This window comes from Melopsittacus undulatus, chromosome 6 (assembly GCF_012275295.1).
Source record: "Melopsittacus undulatus isolate bMelUnd1 chromosome 6, bMelUnd1.mat.Z, whole genome shotgun sequence".
NCBI lineage: Eukaryota > Metazoa > Chordata > Aves > Psittaciformes > Psittaculidae > Melopsittacus > Melopsittacus undulatus.
The window spans coordinates 30,759,107-30,781,800 of record NC_047532.1 but is presented as its reverse complement, the minus strand read 5'-3'; the positions used below and the strand labels follow the sequence as shown (position 1 = coordinate 30,781,800).

General features: G+C 38.3%; 1 protein-coding gene across 8 annotated transcripts; it reads right to left on the bottom strand.

Annotated features, from left to right (window-relative positions):
- Nucleotides 1-248: 248 nt before the first annotated feature.
- MFF (mitochondrial fission factor) lies at nt 249-22,688 on the bottom strand. 8 transcript variants are annotated; one of them, XM_005147049.3, is made up of 9 exons: nt 22,486-22,688; nt 19,251-19,468; nt 18,214-18,386; nt 17,307-17,395; nt 13,269-13,343; nt 9,804-9,962; nt 4,179-4,241; nt 1,426-1,510; nt 249-1,084 (listed from the first exon to the last, which is right to left on the bottom strand). In XM_005147049.3, exons 2-9 carry the CDS (start codon nt 19,465-19,467, stop codon nt 953-955), a joined length of 993 nt encoding a protein of 330 aa, XP_005147106.1. In that variant the 5' UTR covers nt 19,468; nt 22,486-22,688; the 3' UTR covers nt 249-952. The 8 variants fall into 8 exon arrangements, with proteins under 8 accessions (XP_005147106.1, XP_030903119.1, XP_030903120.1 ...); XM_031047259.2 differs by lacking the exon at nt 4,179-4,241; XM_031047260.2 differs by lacking the exon at nt 9,804-9,962.
- Nucleotides 22,689-22,694: the final 6 nt, after the last annotated feature.

Sequence of the window (22,694 nt, the reverse complement as noted above, 5' to 3'; positions counted from 1 at the left end):
AGAAACAAGAACATGGGATGTTCAAGCAGACCTCAGTACATGGGTACACCAGGCTAGCTTCCGCTACTTGTGTCCCCACCACACATACCAGGAACAGCGCCACAACACGCAGGAGATGGTAGCCTGCAGCTGGCCACTGGATGCGCACCTGCTGCTCTTGGGTTGTTCAGACCATCACTGCTGCTTACGTCAAAGACTCATACTTCAGATGAACCCTCAATTTTTCTTAAAATTATATCAAACAATGGTTTTGATGGGGTTTGATAATTTTATTAAATATACATCAGTATCTTGTACTCCATAATCTTCTGATCACTCACACACTGACCTGCTTAAAAATGTATTTTATAGAAAAACATCTGCAAAGTTAACACTAAAAAAAATACATATTACAGAACTCTGGACAATCTGTATGTTAGCAAAAAATTCCTTATTACTTGACCTGAATATGTGCTTAAACAAGTAACATACTCATGAAACAGGACACACTTCTTGGAATATGGCACACCTCAAACTATTCAGACTAAAGGAAAACAAATGCAGTCATGTTTAATTGCATCTAACAACAGAACAATAAAGCCTACACTTTTTACTCCTTTGTTTTTATACTTTTCCAAACCCATTCCATTTGCTCTGTTCCCACCACAAAAAAAACATCCAGTGATTATTCCTGTAAATCACTATCCTTACACTGCATGAAGCAAACTTTGTTTCAGCTGATCCATATTTACACTGAAGCATGCAAAGGGGGATACTGCGAGTACTTACAATGCAAATTGTTAAATACATTATAACTGAACAACAAGGTGTCCCTTTTACACTGCAAGTCTATAGCCTTTATCTGTGGTGGAAGTTTCCAGTGTATGAATTATAAAACAGCATACAATTCAGAAACAGAAAAAGAATCTTGTGAGTTGCTTGTTTATTCAACAACAATCTTTCCAAGCTGTGTCTAGCGCCGAAACAAAAGCCAGCTGTTGAGTAGACAGAAAGCTACAGTTATTGAATACATGATCATTTCCCTCTTGGCACGCTCTTTGTTTTCTTCTTCCAGAAGCTGTAGGCGGCGATTAAGTTTGATTATCTAAAAATAAATACAGGTTTTTAATAGTTCATTAAAAGTTGTCAGACTTTCTAGCAGCTTCTGAATAGTCACGTAAAATTAGTATCTCAGACAGAAGGATTTTTAAACACTTGATAATTTGACTTTCTGCCTTCTGTCGCTAGTGATCAGATCTTGCTGTCCCTAATAAGCAGGAACAGAAACAGAGCTGGGCTCTCCAGATTCCCAGAACAGTATAGGATACATGAGGGCAGTCCAGCAGGGGTACAGAGAGTATTCCTCACTGTATCCATTATGGATACCTTTGCAGCCACACAGAAAACATGTTTCCCCGTTTCATTATCAACTAGTGCTTTACATACCTGTCGTCTTAAGGAAGCAGCATCTACAACTGTCATGTCATCTGGTGTTCCCTCAAGCATAGTATCAAAGCTCGAAAGACCAGATCTATCATATAAGGGAGACAGTAGACACAAAGATTAGAAAGTACCAGATTTTATCAACATCGTAGTAGATGTATTTTTTGGTGATGACAGAGAGAAGAATGGTAAAACTTTTTTTCCAGCTTTTACAGAATCGTCTATAATCGGATCCTAACCGAATAAAGCACAAACACAAATGAATCAAGTTCTTGGCTGAATCTAGGTACATCGTTCCCCACGTTTAAACATTTTTGAAGGTTCTCCATGCAGACAGACTTCTTGCTGTCACATGGTCTCTCAAAAGACTCTTTCTAGTCATTTAACTGATTAATGAAACCTAAAAATTGTCTGAACTAAAATGCCAACATTGCAAGAAGCCTGGCAACAGATTACAAATAACCAAATGAAGATTTGGAGAGAACTGGGTGTAAAAATATCCCAAGTGGGCATCTAGTGAGATTAATGATCTCACTCATATTAATCTCAGTATTTTAAGCACAGAACTTTGCAAATAAATAGTCTAGTGCCAAGTTACTACTTGCTCCGCTTTGCATAAGTTTGTTTCTAGAGCACCTCTCAGTTTTCTTAATGTAGTGATTCAGAGAAAGCATTACTCTAACCCCAAGGTTAGTTAATTAAATACAGCACATTTATTATTGTTTGGGGAGTGGCAGCAAGTCTGCATAAAGTATGTGTTTGATCACCTAAACTGAATAAAATAATGTCACAGCTACCAAATTCTCAACAAAATACACCTAAAAGAATGTTTCGCATTTAATGACATTGCTCAACTTCAACTAATGTGAATACAAGTAGACTTCCTGAAGCTTGCAGAAAGCACTTATGGGCAGGTACTACTGTTACACTGCATGTTCTTTCATCACTTTCAGGAAACTTCTATGGAACACCCTCAGCTCAGGCAAGATTTCTGACAAATTGTCAAGTTTCCCTGTATCATTAACATTGTTCATTAATATCACTGTTCATTAATATCATTGTTCATTAATATCATTGTTTCTAAATAGCTATTGCTGTTTCTAAATGAGAGTTGCATTAGTCTGAGTTAGACAATGAGTACCTTGAGCAACACTGTATGAAAGATTGGAATTATAGAATCATAGAATCAGTTAGGTTGGAAAACTATAAGTCATCTTAAAGAGATGATCAAGTCCAACCATTACCTCAGGACTGCCAAGGCCACCACTACACAGTGTCACTAAGGGCCTCATCTACACAGTTTTCTAACCCTTCCAGGGATGGTGACTCCACCACTGCCTTGGGAAGCCTGTTCCAATACCTGATTACCCTCTCTGTGAAGAGATTTGATCTGTGTTTTTTTAGGTTGAAGAGTATCCAGGGAGAGGGAAAACTCCAGGTGGGATCAGGATAGAAGCAGCTTTTAAGCAAAAAACAACTAATTGTCTGTCAATAGAATCATAGCTGTTTTAAAAACACACTATGGGACAACAAAAAAAAAAGGTTTTGGCAACTCCTTTTGTTAGAAAAATATTTCCTCATTAAGACTATTATTAATTTCATTCTAAGAAGACTTCAAACATTCACTTAATTTATGCTACTTATACTATTTGTAGTTCTTTCAGTTTGGGCAATATTAAAAAGAGCAAAACTGCTGGGGTTTGGTTTTTCATTTCCTCAGTGTTGCGAAGCACACATTGCTAACTCAGCAAAGTTATTTTAAAGTAAACTGAAGTTAATTATTATGAACATTGCTACTGTTAAAGGAAGTCTGCAGCTTTGCGCACATACACAGAAATAAAGCAGGTTTTCCTTACTACTAGAGCTCCTTTGAAAGCCAAAATGATTTCTGAGGAGGGTCTTTTTGCAGCCATTTTTTAATTTGTAGTAGATGGTAAAAAAATTAGAAAATTCCACCAGATCCACGCTGCAGTTGTCCCTCACCATCTCTTGGGAAAAGCAGGGAGGTTCATCATTCCAGTGAGATGGGCACACCTCCCTCCCAGGTCATATAAATTTAATATAAAGTTACTATATATCACTACTGCTCTAGTAACTTCCAAACAATTCCAGGTATTACATCAGGAGGGTTATCAGCAAATCTCTTGGATTGTTACGAAAACTTAACTCCTGACTTAGAGAAGAATCGTGTCTACTTAAGTACAAAAGTAATCTCCATTTCAATGAAGACGCAGAAGCAGTGACAAATGGGAACAATAGATGTGGGACTCTTTTTTTCCCTTCATCCTGAACTATGTGTCAATCTTGCATCCAGTTTCACTGAAACAATGTCAATCCACCAAGACAATGGCAGTGAAAAGGCATCCATCTTCAACTAACAATCACAGGCATATAACCTGAGAACACCTGGAAAAAATAAGGTGACCAATTCATTCATCAAGACCAATTTTTCTAGCAATAACAATATGAAACTCACTGCTAAATAGCAAATACTGGCAGTATACTGGTGATGTAATTTAAGAGCCTCCCCTGACACACTGAGTCAGAATTCTGCAGCTCATTGTATCTAATAGACAAGTGAGGTCTTTGCAGGTGACTTGGATAAGTAAGGAATAAAGGCCTAAAGAATCTAAAGTTGAGAGGGCAGACAGAAATAAGCAGTGTTTTGAAGTAACAACACGAGACACAAGGGAAGCAGAAGTCTGAATTTTAGTACCTAAATTAGTGGACCATGACTAACAAAAAATACTCTTTACCTGGTGTTGTCATGATGAGGGTTAGAGGAAGTGGTAGCAGCTGACCCACCACGTAACACTGGCCTACAGCATGGTTTTGTAGATAGAAAGCACAGGGCAGAAACAGGAAATGACAAAGAGAGATAAGAGGTAAACCACATAGAACAAAGGAACATTAAAATTCTTCCACTCTAGACTGTATGATGTTTAAACACAATATAACTATTTTGTTGTATATTACACTCTCATTTCTCTGAAATTTAATCAACACTGAATGTTTAGCTAAGACATGCAGGCAAAGTTTCTGATGAAACTGCTTCATTCATGGAAGACAAACTGTTGGAACACAGGTTTGGGTGGAGGTTATAAAGAGCCTTATAAAATAACCTCGGGAAACTTCAGGTTAAACCTCACCCCCAGATCAAAACCCCATGCAACAGCAATAAAAAAAATAACCTTGTATCTACACATTCTTATAAAAACCTTTTTAATCATCCTCTCTTCCATCTGGGGAAATGGGAGATTTGTCTTTTCTTTATTCACCTATGCTAGATGTAATTCAGAAAATGTGAGCTAGTGTACAGGAAGAGGTGATTAAATGCTTCAAGTAGACTGTATGAATATCCTTGCAAATGTTGCTCTTTCAATTAATTTTCCTTTTCTTTCTAGGCAGACAGGAAGAAAAGGTAGAGCTTTTTATGTTGCTGAAACTATATAATATACATTCATGTTGCAGTAAGAAGTTACTGTGTTTACAGAATACCAGCAGTACCTTCTATGGATGAAGGTACTGGACAAAATCGATACTATGTATTTTTCAGTGCCTCTGGTAAGAGGCATTAGTGTGCCTCATCTATGCTGTGTAACAAAACATTCAAGAGCCTGGAATCTTTTTTCAATTTCCTTAATTTTTCTAAAGCCAATAAGAGGTACTTGTACCATGCATTTAACCCATGTATACCCTCCAGGCTATGAAATAAAAGACAAAAAGAATCTAGGTAGGTGAAGATATTTACAGCAAGTACATGTAGAAGGAAGAGGCTTGGTGCTGAAGTGGCTGGGAGAACACCGTGGCCTGGCCTGAAAAGGGGCAAAGAACTATGCAAAAATATCATAACCCCTAGTTTCATTTACAACTGGAATCTAGCAGCCTTAATAAACTCTGCTATCTGATACAATACTTACTGGGACTGGGACCTACTCCAATCAGCACCAAAAATGCATGCCACCATGTTTTTCCATCTTGTATGCAAGATAAACCAGTATGATGTGTTTCACCAAACAGAAACCCCAATTCCCAATATCTACAATAGAAGAATATCTTTACCTAAGTGCATGAGGTCTTGTAAAAAGGTATTGAAAAGGTATTCCTATTCTTTAATCAGAGAAATAACTCAGCTAGCCTCAAGTTGTGTCTGATGGATGCTAAAACTAAATACTCTAAGACTAAGAAATTCAGCAAACAGCAGCTACAGGAAAGGTAGCAGATTTTCTCTTCAAACAGAAGTCACCTGTAATTGGTGGTTACATGAATGCCACTTTGTCAGTATCCAGCAGGCACTTCCCACACCATCTGACATAGGGCAGTATTTGTGTAATTAGAACAATAAGCCTCAAATGCTCTCTTAACTCTTGGCCTCTGCAGTACTTTGTGGGAAACAAAGTTTTACAACTGTTGTAGAACTAATCAATACTTATTCACACTAACCATCCCCAGGAAAGCCACAGGACTGAAGGTAGCTGAAGGCTGTAACAAGGAACAAAACTAGACTGCATTCTGGAATCTGTGCAAATCAGAAACTTCAAATATAAGTCTTCAATCCCGCTTTCCAACACAGCCAGGCTGTTAAGAAGCTGCCCTTGTTTTCTTCCTTTTCTTTGCAGTTACCATTTTATTTCTTTACAGGTGGACCCAAACAGATCACCAGAATATTCTCCTGCTTCTCCCACATTTTTTACTTGCTTGGTTTTATAGATCAACAACAAAAAATTCATTCTGTAGATCACAGTGGCCTTGTAACTGAGATCAGCAGCAAGTTGTTTGGTAAATACAGAATGCACAAGTATAATACAGTCAAGATATTAAATACATGGCCTTCTTGTTAAAAGGGAATACGAGTATATTAAAACATAATTTTCTGGCTACTTCTTCCAGTTCCATTCTAAACATTAAGACAAGATCAGAAGAAGCCTATACAAGGCCATGTATACTCAACACTTCACTATTTCACTGCAAATACATCAGCAGCCTGTAACATGAATGGAATGCACAGTAATATAACTTAACTACAGTGAGAAAACAGGCAATTAGGCAATAACCAAATAAATCTGGTCTGTTTTCTACTGCTTAGAGTGGAGCATGCAGTGGAAATACCACACTAATGATGCAATCATAAACACATGGTCTGGGAGGAAAACAACAAGGTCTAGGCAATCTAGGTACCTGCATCCAACTTCCATAATTTCTGTTCACAACAGAGGACTTAGGCCAGCATATTCTCTTTGTTCAGCAGAGAGCAGCTATGTTCACCTCTTGCTGTACTTTTAAACACCTCTGGAAATCTCAGAAAGGCTGTAAGTATTTACAGACATGTTCTGAACATTAACTGTGTAAAAAGCTCAGCTCAGCTTCTGAAGCACAGAAAATATTGGTGGACTGAAGAATCAGAGACTGGATGAAACTGCTCTCCTTGCTTGTCTTGGTGCTTTGTGCCTTTACTTCAACACAGCAAAGGGTTACTGCTTTTTTCAGGCTCCTACACATTTGCAAATCATTTTTGTTTTGAACTGTATTATCACACTCCCAAGTCATATGTAGCCCTCTTCAATGGTGTTAATTCACATCCTGTTTTATTTCTACCGCAAAAAATATCATTAACTTGCTCAGGATAAAGAGTGATCTCATAACACCTCAGGATATGATTACGTGCTTGAAGTCTGACATTTAAGGACAGTGGCTTTTTAGAAACTGCTATCCTGAAGAAAGCCAATAGAAATAAATATCCTTTTTTTTTCTCCTAAGTAAAAAGCTATTGATCCAAAAGATGAAGAATACAGTATAGATTTCAACACAACTCTATTCAGATAGTAAATTACCTTTCCTCCTGCATTTAAGACATCACTAAAATTCCCTTAAATGCATTTTTTGGTGTGTATGCTTTTTGCTTGTTTGGGTTGGGTTTCATTTGTGATTTTGTTGTCTGGGATTTTTTTTTTCCCTTTTGTTTTGGTTTTGTTGCCTGGAGCATGAAAGATCAGTCTTTAAGAGACTGACACTAGGTATAGGGCCCTCCAGTCACTGGACAGAAACTGAAACAGGAAAATGATTAGGACTGGAAAACAAAACTGACCTATGGCCCTTGTCCAAGCTGAAGGAAATGCAAGAGTAAACAGACAGTGTAAACAGTGATCATTAAATTGTAGCCCATTTAAATAGCCTACTATACAAGCAGTGCCAGGAAGCTAGGCATTAACTCATTATCTGCAGCAGTACAATCAGCACCTACCATTAGCAGTTTTAGTAGATTGGAAAATAATTTTGTAAAAAACAAAACAAAATCCAAACAAAACAAAAAAAGGAAAAAAGCAAGCCATGAAACAGGTTAAAAATACTTCCAGTGAGTAACACAGATCTTGTTCATTTCAAAAGATCTCTTCTAGTATTAAGCATAAAATGTTTAAATAAATAAGGTTTTGAGATAGAAAGCACATTACACAGAGCAAAAGAACAGAGTGTAGGTTTGGAGCAATTTAAAATGAACACTATTTTGCAACCATGCAAGTGGATCATCCAAATTTCACATTCCTAAGCAAGCTGTAGAATAGCAGTGGGTATCTAAACGCCCAATCATAAAGAACACACTTTCACCTTATTGAAAACATTATTTTGGCACCTGCTTGTTCACAGGTGACTAGAAACAGGTTTCCTGGTTCTTTTAGGAAGGGTAGTAAGAACATCTCAAAAATTAACCCAAACCAGGAAGAGTAATGCTGGTTTTGAATGATTCAGGACCATAGAAATTTTCTGATAACTGAAGTAAGTTGAAAGTGTATGCTTTCCATGTGTATGTTTTCCAGAATCCAAGAAAACATGGGGAAGATCATGCCTAATGGAAGCCAGGAATAAAACCTGTTAGCTTCAGCTGCAGACTGGGGGAAGGGTTAGAATTTCAGTCTCTATGTTAACAAGAACTCTTGGCACAGTATCTATAAGTACTGTTATTCACAGACAGTAGAATGCCTCCTTTTCTGGTACCTTTAATTTTATAAAACAAAGCAAGCTTGTCATTCTATCTTTTTAATACTCACAAAGAGAAAAGGTATTACTGCTGTTCAACTGCTGACAAGCATCAAAGTTTTTTAAGTCCCACTTTAAGAACATAAAGGCCAGTAACACTGGAGTTCTATACAAAATGTTAATGCAGGCATTTATATACTGTCAGGTCAGCAAACATGGTGAGCTACAGGAGGTGCTCGTTTGGAAAGTAACTGCAAACACACAGAAGTTAGCAATAAGATTGGCTTGATAGTCACATTTTACTAGCAAAACAACTAGAAATCACTTCACACTACTAGCTGTGAGGAGTGCTGCTGGGATATTAGCAGCCAGAGGCAGAAGGCAAATTTCAAAAGAGCTTCCTAGCACAGGCCACACTGATGGGCTTGCAGGAGGAATGAGCTGTTCCTCACACTGCTCTCTCCAGTTTTCTCCTCCAATTCGATGTCTTGGCAAGCTGTAAAAGTCTCAGCTAGCTCTACACTAGAGACTAACTGTGTGCCACTTTTACCTGACCTTCTGTGCTAGCATAGTATTGAAATGAAAATTACTTTTGGTAAATTATTTTTGCCACTGTTAGTCTTTATAGATGTTTCTGTATTGTTAAACATACCATTCTTGTAACATTTCAAAGTGGCAAAACAGTCCAAGTGGACAAAACTCTACTGAAGAGAACAGAAATACCGCACAATGATTGCCTTGAGTCTTGTTTTGGCTCACTACCTCACATTAGCTTACCCATAAAACCAGAGGCAGCATTAATCAGAAGAGCAAACAGCTTCTCAGTATACACTACCTTTCTTTATCTCAGCATCCAGCAAAGCAGTAACCATCAATTGTACATCAACCAGATAAAACTATTCCAAATAGAAACTGAAACAGCCTAAAGTCTTGACACATTATCAAGAGCAGAGTCTACAATGCCTTACATAATATTCTACCCTGTTTCTGCATATTAGTTTTAATACTTTATGACAACATCAACCCAATCTTACTGATTTGCACCACTGCTCACCAAGAGAATAGCAGAAGACAAGGCTAACTAATTTGCAGGGTTAGGGTCAAGTATTAATTGCAGAAAATAGCTGACAATCTGGGAACAGCAAAATTGTTTGCAGTCATAGACTAACACTTCCTCTTTTGATTTTTATTTGGAAGAAAACCAAAACAATGTTACATTTGTCTGAAACAGAAGCATTTTGAAATGTGAATTTTGGACAATTAAGTTGCTTATGGATAGTGGAAGCAAAGGAAAGCAAAACCAAATAATTTCATCTCATTATTTTGTCAACAGAAACCAAACTCCACTAAAAAGGAGAAAAGAAAAAAAAAAGCAGCAAAAGCTGGCAGAATCAGTGACAACCAATCACCTGCGGTTTTCATCCAGCACATCCAACACCTGCTGGTAAGCCCTACGAGTGGAAGACTGGATAAACGACAAAATGCCACGAGCAGAGTAAAGATTAGTTCCATCTTCAGGTAACATATTGGGAGGACAGATACGAGCCTGTTGCAGTGATGGTGTCACACTGTTTGTACAAGCATAGTAAATGGAGAGAAAAATACTATAGTCAGATTTTAAATTAAAAAAAGCTTTTCAAATACACCCCATTCCAAAATGCTTATTGCTTGCTTTTGGTTTACCCTTCTCCCACCACAATAAGGCAACACTCCCAAATTCTAGCAGTGTTGGGATCATGAGCTACATTCATCTATATTCTTCAAACGCAAGTAATATTCCAAGGACACAGTTTTGCTTTGCTATATAAGTTAGTTTTAGAAAGTCCTTGATCAACTAAATCTGTACATGTTGAAGTCAGTATCCAAGTCCTCACTGATATCAGAGAAAAAAGTGTTTTAAAAGCACTGCCATTTAAAAAATAAATCTTACACATCTCTTTTCAAAACACAAGCCTTTTTCAAATGAGGAGAATCTCACAAGCCTCTTCAACAAAACTATTCTTCAAGAGGCGACTAAAGATCAAGATCGTATTTTGTTTTGTGCTTTGATTTGCATTAAACAAGGTTTAAAGGAAACTGCATGAAATTCCAAAGCAAGCACAGAATTCATACCCCCAAGACAACAAATGACATGATCTGGCTTTTTGACTAGGATGCAAAAGTAATAGTTAAAATACACAGGATTGAAATTCAAACATGACCACTTGGATTATATAAACCTCATCTCTGTCAGACAGAAATTAGTCCTGATAAACTGCTTTTGATTTGCTCACGCTTCTTTACATTCAACCTGACCGTACCCACATTTTCCTTCACACATCAAGAGAAATTTCTAATATATTTTATTCCAAGAATAAGCACTCATAATTCAACACATTTCCTTGCTACTTGTGATTTGTTCCAGCAATTTTTGTATTTAGAATGCCAATCTTCCTGCTTTGGCATTTTAGAGAAATTAAGCAAAGCACTAGTGACCACGTGCTTGAAAGCTGGTTTGATATTTGGATAATCTCTGGGTGCATCAAGACTCTATGGATACTCTTATTTTGAAGAGAGCTGCTCTGAACTGGCTGGCATCAAGATCATAAAATAGAGTAAAAAATAAAATTCGACTGAAAAAAAGGCAGATTCAAAGCATGTTATGTCACCCACAGGAGAGTTCAGCCATCCCATGCTTCGGGAGACATGCAAAGACAGCAGTGGCCGCTGCTTGACTTAAACTGGTCAGTACTTATTACCTAAGCTGCAAATATCTTTTCATGCTGCTGTAGAGTACATTTGGACAACAGAGAGTAAAAGGAAGGAGACATCAATCAACATCTGTGGCTTCTTCACAACTTTAATCGCTCTCCAGGACTTGCAGAATCCATCTTTCTTGTGTATCTATGATGACTTCCAGTTCGCAATCAGTGGCAGTGGTCACACCCACATATACTTTTGAAATGTATTGGAAATGCCAATATTCATTAGAAAAATACCAAGAAGCAGGGGCGAGTATGGAAATATTGCCACTAAAGTGAGTTTGTGAAAAATTTCTACTCCTTTGTGGATTTGCTGGCTTGAGGCAAATGAGGGTAGAGTTGCAGGCTTCAACTCACAGCATGTTTTACATTAAAAGTAATTTTTCCTATTCATCACTTCAGAGATCTACAGAATAGGTGGAAAGACAGCTTAAGGAAAAAAAAAAACAAACAAAACTTAACAAACAGTATTTAGACATTCTGCAAATTAGAAAATGTTGTGGAATTCCTGTTGTTCAGAATGGCATTGCTGTAAACATCACAGTAATGTTACTTGCATACAAAGTTTTTCTCTAGCTACCAAAACCAATCCCCCCAAACTATTTAACTAAAACTGCACAAAATTCTCTAGAAGAAAGCTCGTTACATGTTGGATTCAATGATCATACAGGTCCTTTCCAGCCTAAATGATTCTATGTGCTGGTTAAATAGAAACTGTGTATAATAGGGAAAATTGCAGGCAGGCTTCAGAACTTCCTAACCCCATGGTCCAGTCCCTGCACTACTTTATGCTTGCTGCTTACAGGTAGCTTATACAAAAAGGCAATTTCAAGAGTTTACTTCATTTTAAGATATTATTTAATTCTTACGTAAGAAAATATTCAGTTTGTTAAATGATTTAATTATTTAAAAGATTTAAAGCTATTTGCTCCTGGGTATGAGCTAAACTGTACAGCTACATGGAATTACTTTATCTTCTCCACAAAGGCTATTGCTAATTTTTACATCCTTCTAAATGTGCAGTTTGAGAAATGCCTCTCTCTTCCTTTCTGTTTGAAAGAAGGAATAATTAATTCTATGAAGGTCTCAAATTTCAGGATTAAGGAATATAGGGGAAAAAAATTCTAATACAAGGAAAATCCTGTAACATTTAGTATGACTGCTTATCATAAGACCTTGTGCATATACCGCTTCTCTCTTCCATTTCTAGCTAAATGGTCATACTCCTAGGTATATTTTTGTTTCCAACTTCTGAAAAAGAATTCTTATATACAGCTCCGGACACTTATTTTAGCACTCCCTGGTTACAAAAACCAGTCAGCTCCAGAGTCTGGAACCAAAACAAACATGAAATTGCAGAAATTACTATGGAAAAGCACAGTAACATTCTATTATACAGTTTTTAGGTTAGTAATCTCCCCTAAACCTTCTCAAAGCATGTGTGATGTAAACAGGGTTTAATTTAGGTATTTCTCAGACTTACAGTTATGAAAGTATTAAATGAGAGGTAAACAGATTAAACTAATTAAGGTTACTTTAAATTCAACCACACAGACTGTATTATTGTTACAGAGGGGCACACCATCACCTTTTCCCCCTCAGCTTGCATGAAGGACAGAATTTCTCAAACTGTGAAACTGAATGCTCTAAACATGCGTTTTCTTGAGGGAAAGGTTGGAGCAGAAAAAAAGTTCAATGCCCTCCCCTTTTCCATGCACTCTTGGTGGTTTATCGATTTCCAGTGAACAAGTGGAATCCTTGCTTTCACCACTGGCTGACAACGGCCACCAAAAAATATTTGATTCTCCAGCTATTCAAAAGCAGCCAAAGAATCAAGAAAACTTAAAGAAAAATGAAATTTCAAAATAGCTTTAAAATCAGTTCTTAAAAAAAAAAAAAGCTGCCCCTTTCACTTGCTGTCAGGTATTTTTCCTTATGTCCTTTACACAGAAAAACTATTTGGCCAAGTTTGAGAAACCCTGTAGCAAAATTAGAAACCACACATACAGTGTAGCAAAGGCCATTTCAAATTTTATATTCTAAACTACAGATAGTCAGAAGATTAGTATTGCACAGAGCAACTTAATTAAACACATTCTTGATTTTCGTATACTAAATAACATTTAGGCTTACGTGCAATCCTTAGTCGAAAGAGGTGACTGGAACCGTGGCATTTTATTTCTTGAGACAGTATCTGATCTGTGCCACCTTGAATAATAATTGTAATCTCTTAAGTAAGTATCCTTTATAAAGGGATTGTAATTTAGAGAGCTGTCATTACTGCTACATGGCTAGATAGCTACTGTAAAGCAGGTGCCTACTTGTTAGTCTCAGGGTTTTTAAAAGCATTTGAGAATTACTGTCTTTGGTGAAACTCAACTTCCAAAAAATTCTTGGATCTGTCCCTGCATGCAACTGGATGACAAGGAGGGAAAGACAGCAGAAGAGAAACAACTGTTTGTACCATGTAAAGAACACTGTGATAGACAGCAGCCAACTTTTTCACTTCAACAGGACAAATTATTCCAGAACATTTCACCCTGTCACTTTGTAGGTCATGCACTGGAATGTGCACAGTAGATCTGAACATTCCGCCCAAGGAGGACAACAGTGTCCTTGATTAAAACTTGAGTATTATAGTCCCATTTAGAAAGTAAAGTTTTTAAAAAGCAATGCCTCCATGTACCTTTCAGTGGAGTCCTCATCATGGCATCCAAGTAGACTATCATGTCTACCAAGGAAGTTGAATCAAGGAGGTATGAGTGAGAGATACAGGCATTAAAAAAAAAAAAAAAACAAAAAAACCAACACACCAATAAACCAAAATGGTTTGGTGTTTGTTATTTTTTTCATAGGAATTAAATATTTCAAGTAACACATGGACTCTCTTGCCTGTTTGAAGATGTGAGTCAGACACCAACAAGCACAGAAATAAGGAGCTGATCTTTGTCAAAAACATTATATGAACTTATAAGTCAAGCCAGTTTTGATGAAGCAGCAATGTATCATGAAAGTAATCAGAACAAAGATTATTTCTTTTAGCCAACAACTGGAAGTAACTTTACAAGCAGATGGTTTCTTGTGGTTTTGTACCACTGGAAAAAAAACAGTACTTCTAGATGACAAAGAAACTTCAGGTGATCTAAGTAACAGGTGTACAGTTACATCTCCTGTGGTGTAAAGAATACATTTGTAGAATTTACCTACTTAAATGGTCTAATTTGTCAACAAGAAAGCTAAACTTAGAAGACATGCACCACATTTACTGTGAATCTCTTATTAGAGATAGTAGTCCATGAGCTAGATGATATCTAGTACTATCTAAGGTAGCATAACTTACATCAAGCAGGTAGGTTTTCTTGTAATACCTATTTTGAGCCATACAATAACACTTCTGCATAGGCAGCTTCTCTAAGTAGCTACCACAGTGAAAGAAGAATGCCACTTTACTACTTTTGTTTGTAGAATCACTACTTCTGGTTTTATTTATATGAAACACACAGATTTATGTTTGGTTTTGGTTGGGTTTTTTTTGCAGTATACAGCATATGTCCTGTGGCCCAAACTGTGAGGAAACAAGAACCAAGAGGTATCTTTTTCATCAAACACAAAAGGCCGAATTTGTGTGAGCCATATAAATTTCACCACGAACACTGTGGTTTTTGTAATCTGAATTCACGGAATATACTCCTGAGAGTTAGCCAGGTACATAGTCACATTCTTCACTTGGAGACTGGCAAAACCTGGGCGAGAGAGAAATGCCAGACTTGGCATCACTGACAGTGCCACAGCATGTTCAAAGTGATTGCTTTTTTTGGATCATACTGGTTCAGAAGGTCAGAAGTAGCAATAATGACAGAAAAAGAAGCAATTTCTAGGAACCTCAACGATTTCAAAGCAGATGGTCTACACATTAGACACAGCATATCTTCTGTCATAAGAAAACAAGTACTTGGGAGGCCTAGAGATAAATGAAGTTCTGCTAAAATACATTATCTGCAGGTCAGCAAGTGTGGATGCTGCACTGAAGATTGTTAGCTTCTTCCACATGGGCAGAAGAGAGTGCAAATACAGCAGGTTCTATATTAACTAGCTGTTATTTTTCATACAAACAAAGAGAAAAGAAATTGGATCAATCTAAAGCTTATGTAATTTTCTTAAAAGACACTGATAATGGAAACTGCTTGGCATCAGAAGTTTGACATTATTTGATAGACCATGCAGGCACTAGTATGGACACCAAGAGAAGAAAACTAATCTCCAGATCTGTCATAATTCCCTGGCTTTGGTAAATGATAAACTGAGCCACAGATTACATCCTTTTTAAATTTAAAGGATTCTGGGTGCATATTGTATTGCTAAGCCTCTGAAGGACTGCTAGGAGGTTCATAAACTGGGACAGCAAGTAATATTCAGATCATTTAAAAACAGTAACTCTATATATAGCTACTGAGCAACAGCAAAGCACACAGGTGAGTTTTACAGAATTAAGATTTTCAGATTCAAGAAGTCCAGACATATGTGAGAAATCTGACAGCAACTGGACACATCCACTCAGAGCCAATCTTGACAGTTTCTCAGATGTCTGACTGGGCAGACATAGCCCATCACTTTCAGAATACTAAACTAACCTGGGAAGCAAGGATAATGGAATTTCAAAAAATCCAAGAATTTATATACCATCTGTTTTTCATCTGTTTTAAATGCAATACATGAAAGAGTGGAAAGCAGAGCTGGTAATACGGAAGGGGTAATCTTTTTCACAGGGAGCTTCCACCACATGAAGGCTATCTATTTCAGCAGGTGTCATGTGCAAACTATCAGATAGTCAAGTTAAGGCCATTCCTACAGTGAAATTCTAGTATGTCCAGACCAACAGGACATAACTGGATGACTATAGGATACCATAGTGAACTTGGGCACTTAGTAGGCTGATAGAACATTTGAAGACAGACTTGATCAGGAGCTTAAGGATATGAATCTAGTTTTGCTAGGTCAGCAAATAGATATGACTCAGCAGACTTGAGTACCTAGACAAGTGCAATCTGTAAGCTTTTAGGAAACAAAGGTCTATTAAGAAAGAAGATATGCAACAATATTCCCATGAAGATCTGGAGGAAGAGAAGGAGAAATATAACATGTCTGGAACATGCATCAGAGTACATTTATCAGTTTTAGACTAACAAGTAGACAAATATGAAGTACATATAGTACCTCCTCATGCTCCTGCTGTAAACAGAGAACACATTTCTGGGGCAATATTCTATTTTAGACTAAAAATAGGTAGACCCTAAGTAGGCCATGCACTTATTTCCCTCTAGTGACTGAAAATGAAGTTTATGATGATTTAACAATAGTGTTATATAGTCTACATTGGGACAGATGAATCCCATCTTTTAGATCTTAGATTTAAGATACTTCCAACAAGGGAAAGTATTCTTTATGGTAGCTATATTAAAATTCATATATAAAAGATTCCTAAGCATTACATTGCAAAAACAGTTATTGCCAGATGGAAAGATGCTATCTCTCAGAATAAATGGTGAATAATCAAGGATTATCATGTCTAATAAAAAAATATATAGATCTTCATTACTTAACAAAGCACCATAAGAATTACTACCTCAGATGGTAACAACAGATGAGATTTCTAATTCTAAATGCTACTTGACATTTTGATCTCGCAAAATAAAGATATATACTCACAGATTCTAATACATTAAGTACAGAGAATAAGTAGTTTTTATTTGGTTTCAAATATTAATGAATACATGCATATATTCCTTCTTCTGTGAAGGAAAACTGTTACAATATGAACAAGGAGAGAAGCAGGAACATGTTGATGCACAAAGACCTCAAATTCCTGAATATTCAGGGGAAGGAACGGGGAATTACACCAGCTCAGAATCTGAAGTAACAATTCACAGTAACTGCTGAAACCAGCTGTGAGCCCACAAACACTGTAAGAAAATATGTCATAAATGAGTCATCTCCCTAAGCAAAAAGCATAAAAACTAAAAAATTGCTGGCCTTCCAATCTTTAAAATTATGCACTCGCCACAACATACAAAATATTAGTTGGGAAAAAACCCAAATAACAAGGAGATAAGGAACAACTAAAATATGCCATAAAGCTGTAGTTGTGCCCCTGCACCCTGTTGCTCTACTCACATGGAATCATTGCGGGCCAGCTGGCCATTCTGTCGAGCGGCATTTTCGCTCATGGAACGTTCCCTCTTCAGTCTTCCCACTGCACGGATCTGCATAAAAAGAAAGGAGAAGATAAAAGACAGGGAATTCCAGGAGGCACTTAACTTGCATTGGAGATTTGCAAGTTAGATCTGCCTGCAGGTACAAAGGCACGTTTTCATGTTTCACAGTGATTAGGAGGAAGACAACTGGTGACTGGATCTGATGCTGGTAACACATAAAACCAAGACACACATTTGTTGTAATCCTGTTATCTATCCATGTGATCTACTACCTATCACCAGAGAGAAATCTAGTTCTACTGTACGAGTCTAAAGAATATGTAGCTTCCTAAGTATTTTTCAGTTTTAAACATGTCAGTTACCATCATCCACCTAGATGCTAATGTCATACCATTCTTTGAAATCGTTTTTCAGTTTGTTAAAACTCACTAACTCTATGTGGTGTCATCTGGTCATGAATCCAGAGGTTAACTGCACATGTTAAAAGAATCCTGTTTTCTGATGACCTGCAAATAGAAAAAAAATTTGCAGCTTTCTCTTTAAAAGGATTCTTTTTTTTTTTTGTAAAAGTATTTTAAGTAGCTCTAATTATGAACTTGTAAGGACTCTGGCAGTACTCTGTAAGCTTACTGAGCCTGGCAACCCCTAGCCATCTGCCAGTTAAATATGGAACTTTGGAGTCATAATTAGAACTACTACAATGCTAATAAAAATATATTTTACATTTTCCTAACTTATGTTAGCAGAAAGTAGATCTGCACCACAGTAAAGAAATAATCGGATATTTCACTTCCTTTAGTAGAATGATTCTCAAGTAAATTAAAAAAAAAAAAACAAAAAAAAACCCCAACAAAATAAGTACTAGCCTCTTCATTCTGAGGTGTCTGCTGTAGAGGTTTTTCTAGGTCCAAAAAATCTAGTGGTCGATCACTAAGCGAAATAACACGGGGAGGAGTTTTCAATGCCAGCGGTTTGAATGGAGTAGACTGAAGAAGGTCAAGGTCTGGTGGTCTGGAAAATGGAATGTCTTCACTATTACCTGCAAGAACATTAGTTGTCAACAGAAAGCAAGCTGTTCTGAGGCACGAGGGCTAATGTTAAAGAAGGTATCACATCAGTTACTTCCCTGACTACGCTATATAATTAAGCATACCTTTAACAGGGCTTGTATGTTAGAAACTATTGTTAAGGTCTCATAAAGACTATATTAATTAGCACTTATCTGAGCAGTTTCTCTGAGAATGGTTATTCTGAATAGTCCAGAGGAACATCACTTGTTATCACAAGTGAGGGTACTTTTGATCTCAAGACATACTCCTATTAACAGCATATTTGGTTAGAAACAAGGTGACTGGGGATGTGAAGATGTTACTCTTTCAAAGCATAAAATATATGCATGTCACACATTTTGCAAACTATAAGCAATCCCAGATCTGTCACTGTAAATCCCATGACCATAAATCCTAAAGTATTAATAGATTCCACTAAATGATAGATCCTTAACATAATTAGCATTCTCTTTATAATCAAACACATTTTGTATGTTTAACATGTATATCCCCAGAACTTCTCATAGCTACTTTAGCTTTTAGTAAATTATAAAACATCAGGTGTAAATAAACTTTTTTTTCTGCAGTAAGATAAAAAGTCAGCAATTAAACTTCCTGCTCACATTTTCTTAAATGTCTCCACTACAAGCCATACCAAAACTTTTCAGGTAACATTTTCAAAGTTTAAGAAACTTCCCAAGTCAAAGTTGATGAGCAATAAATGTTTGAAAACCACAAGGTTTTTATTTTAAAAATATATATCTATAAATATTTTTGTCCATCCAGAAATTTAGGAAACTAATTTAAATTCTCAAATTCTCATCTATTGTTCTTTTATTGAGATGGAGACGTACCTGCCACTACAATCCGCTCTGGAACCTGCATAGTTACACTGGCATTTGGAAATCCTTCCTGGTCAGTCTTCTCAAGGTCAGCATTTTGAGGAGCTACTTTGAGTTTTTCTGGGACCCTCATGCGCTGACTGATTCCTTCGGTGTATTCCATTTCATACTGAAGGCGATTAATTTCTGCCATCTCAGCAGCTGGAGATGGGAACGCAGCCCCACTCATTCTGACAAAAGAAAAGCAGAAGTCCTGGTGGATAGGAGGATGACCATGAGCCAGCAATGTGCCCTTGTGGCCAAGAAGGCAAATGGCTTCATTAGAATGCTTGGGTGCATTAGAAAGGATGTGGTTAGTAGGGCAAGAGAGGTTCTCCTCCCCCTCTTGCCTTGGTGAGGCCACATCTGGAATATTGCGTCCAGTTCTGGGCCCCCCAGTTCAAGAAGGACAGGGAATTGCTTGAAAGAGTCCAGTGCAGAGCCACAAAGATGATTAAGGGAGTGGAACACCTCCCTTATGAGGAGAGGCTGAGGGAGCTGGGTCTCTAGCTTGGAGGAGACTGAGGGGTGACCTCATCAGTGTTTACAAACATGTAAAGGGTGGGTGTCAGGATGATGGAGCTAGGCTTTTTTCAGTGATATCCAGTGGTAGGACAAGGGGCAATGGGTGTAAACTGGAGCATAGGTGGTTCCATGTTAACATCAGGAAGAACTTCTTTACTGTAAGAGTGACAGAGCACTGGAACAGGTTGCCCAGGGAGGTTGTGGAGTCTCCTACGTTGGAGATATTCAAGGCCTGCCTGGACAAGTTCCTGTGTGATGTACTCTAGGTTACCCTGCTCTTGCAGGGGGGTTGGACTAGATGATCTTTTGAGGTCCCTTCCAGCCCTTGGGATTCTGTGATTCTGTGAAAAGCTGTACAAGCAATACAGCAAACCAGTAGAACGTACGCAAAGGAAGCTCTTCATTCCAATTACAGAGCAAGTGGTAGGTGCTCCTAAATAAACAAGCTTATTTTGAGAAACAAGTTACATGATAAAATTCATAGGAAGTGTGGTCAGAAGAATTTGAGAGGTGAGGGCAACGACAGAAGACTGCATTTTCAGATCTTAAGAGTACTCAGAATATCTACTGGCAGCAGCTTAAAGAATAGTTACTGCTCACAAGAGTTGACAAAAGGTGTTTCAACACCGCTTGTTCACCTTCTCATTTGGAAATACCTGCATGGGTCTAATTTTCACCATCAAGCAGCAATACACTGCAGCAGCATTTACACCACAGTTTTCCTAAAGCCTAGCATTGCTTTGTTCTTAAGTGACAACTGCTTTCCAGCTGTAAGGTAAAACACGCACAAAAAGAGGACAGCATTAGAATGGTTGTTTTACAAACTATTTATAAACTAAATAGCACTGTGTGGGTTTAGATATTCTTGCCAAGGACCTATAGATACAATACCTCCATGTCTTCCTATTCTTGCCTATTTCTCATCTACTTTGCATATTTGTATTGCAGAATTGTATTTGCCTTCAAAGTGGTTTTAATTTTTACCCCTTTTACAAAGGAACAGCAAAACAGGAAACAGTGAGATTTCAGAGACAGAAAAACTTAAAATATTTAAATAGAGCCTGCAAAGAAAACCCTGAGCTATTTAAAGATAACAGAAATCAAACTTATGTTCTCCGTAATGTTCCTGTTACACAAAGCATTTTATAGAATTCATGAATAATAAATTGGGGAGAAGAACGGTTTTAAAATTTATATTTACAGAACTAAGTAGCTCTAAAGAAGCATGAAGATAGATAGAAAAGAAGTCTAAGAATGATGAGACAATAAAATTAGTATTACAATCACAGGATACATAAAGGACAGAGAGTAGCTGAAGCGCAATCACCAGCAGAGCTGAGGATAAGGGAACAGAGAGCAGGAGAAGTTACATAGGATTAATTATATGTGTTCAGAAAGAGAGAAGGGTACTTCCCTCTGCTAAAAAAGAACAACAGTAGAAGATACAGGGATAAAGCAATGCATAAGAATCTTAAGGATTACCATTCATCAGCATTCTGGCAATAATCAGACATCAACCGTATCTGTGCTGCAACTGGGAATGTTATGAACATTATGGATGACCAAGTTAACCAGAGATACGTGAAATCAAGTACCGGTAACAGGACAGCTGTGACAGCACAGCGGTCAGAGCAGGCTTTACAACCTACACCTAATTGTAACTTCTCCAGCTACCATGCTGCTTGCTCCTGATGGGGATACTTAACAGCCAGTCTGTTTAAGTACACATAAGCTACAGAGTGCTCCTGTGGCAAGTGTCTAAGATATCCTTTGACAAGTAAAAGGGAAGAGGAGGACATGCACTATAGCACCCAAAGGACCCTATTATGGGAACTAAAATAGTCAGAACATGTATCATAGAAGCATGTGATTGGAGGCTGTGAAATAAACAGAACAATTGAAGGGAAAGGATAACTGGGTATAGGCTAAATGCCAAAAGCTGTTGTGCACAGTTCAGTTGCATGTGTTGAACCATGGAAACCTATCACCCCTCTCCTTAGCACAAGGATGATGTGAACCAAAACATGTATCTATTACACATGAACAAGGCAGCAGAATCCCAAGAACATTAAGGCTGCATTCCTTCAAGTTTGCTTTACTACAGCTGGAAGTTTTACTACAAAATATCTTTTGTGTTTCTTTTAACATTAAAAATACCGGAAACGTTAGGAGGAAAACCATGCCCCTGTCTGACAACCATTTCTCTGAAACAACCACATATTCACTGCGTTGCGACACCTGTAAAAGCATTCAGCACAGACAGAATGGTCCCGTTATCTAAACATTTCCAGTAACAAGCTGGGAGCACAAGGCTGGGAGCGCACTGGACGTGCGGGACCTGACACCGACAGGGATGGGGCGGTCACCAACGGGGCGACAGGCGGAAGCACTCGGGGAGCCGAAGAGTGCCCCGGGATGGGGTGAATGGGATAGGAGAGTGGGTTGGCAGCGGCTAGGCACGGGGCGAAGAGCCGGACTGGGACGCTAGCAGGAGGGAACCTGCGCCCCAGGGGCACAGCTGAGATGGGACACGGTCGCGGGATGACGACACGGGCTCAGGAGGGCAAATCGCTCTGAGAGATCAGGGAAAAAGCAGGCTCGCCCGCCGCAGCCCCGCGGCCAGGCCAAGGCCACCAGGGACAATCTGCAGACGCTGCCGCCAGGCCCCGCAGCCCGTACTCACCCAGAGCGGCAGGAAGTCGGCTGGCGAGCCCAGCCCTGCACTACCCTGCCGGGCCGTTCCTGCTGCGCTCCGGACTCACGGGCGGAGGAGGAGAGGTGGCCGCTAACCGGGACGACACGCCTTACCCCCACCTCTCGGGTAACACGCAAACCCCAACCCACTTGTCCTCATCGGGCTGCCGTAAGGACTGCCGGGCCGGAGACCTCGCG

What these genes read in the sequence shown, in the direction of transcription:
- MFF (XM_005147049.3), bottom strand. Translation starts at nt 19,467, where the DNA reads ATGAGTGGGGCTGCGTTCCCATCTCCAGCTGCTGAGATGGCAGAAATT. An exon ending in AGAGCGGATTGTAGTGGCAG is followed by an intron (nt 18,387 to 19,250) that starts GTACGTCTCCAT and finishes ATGTTCTTGCAG; the next exon opens with GTAATAGTGAAGACATTCCA. An exon ending in CCTCATCATGACAACACCAG is followed by an intron (nt 1,511 to 4,178) that starts GTAAAGAGTATT and finishes CTTATATGATAG; the next exon opens with ATCTGGTCTTTCGAGCTTTG.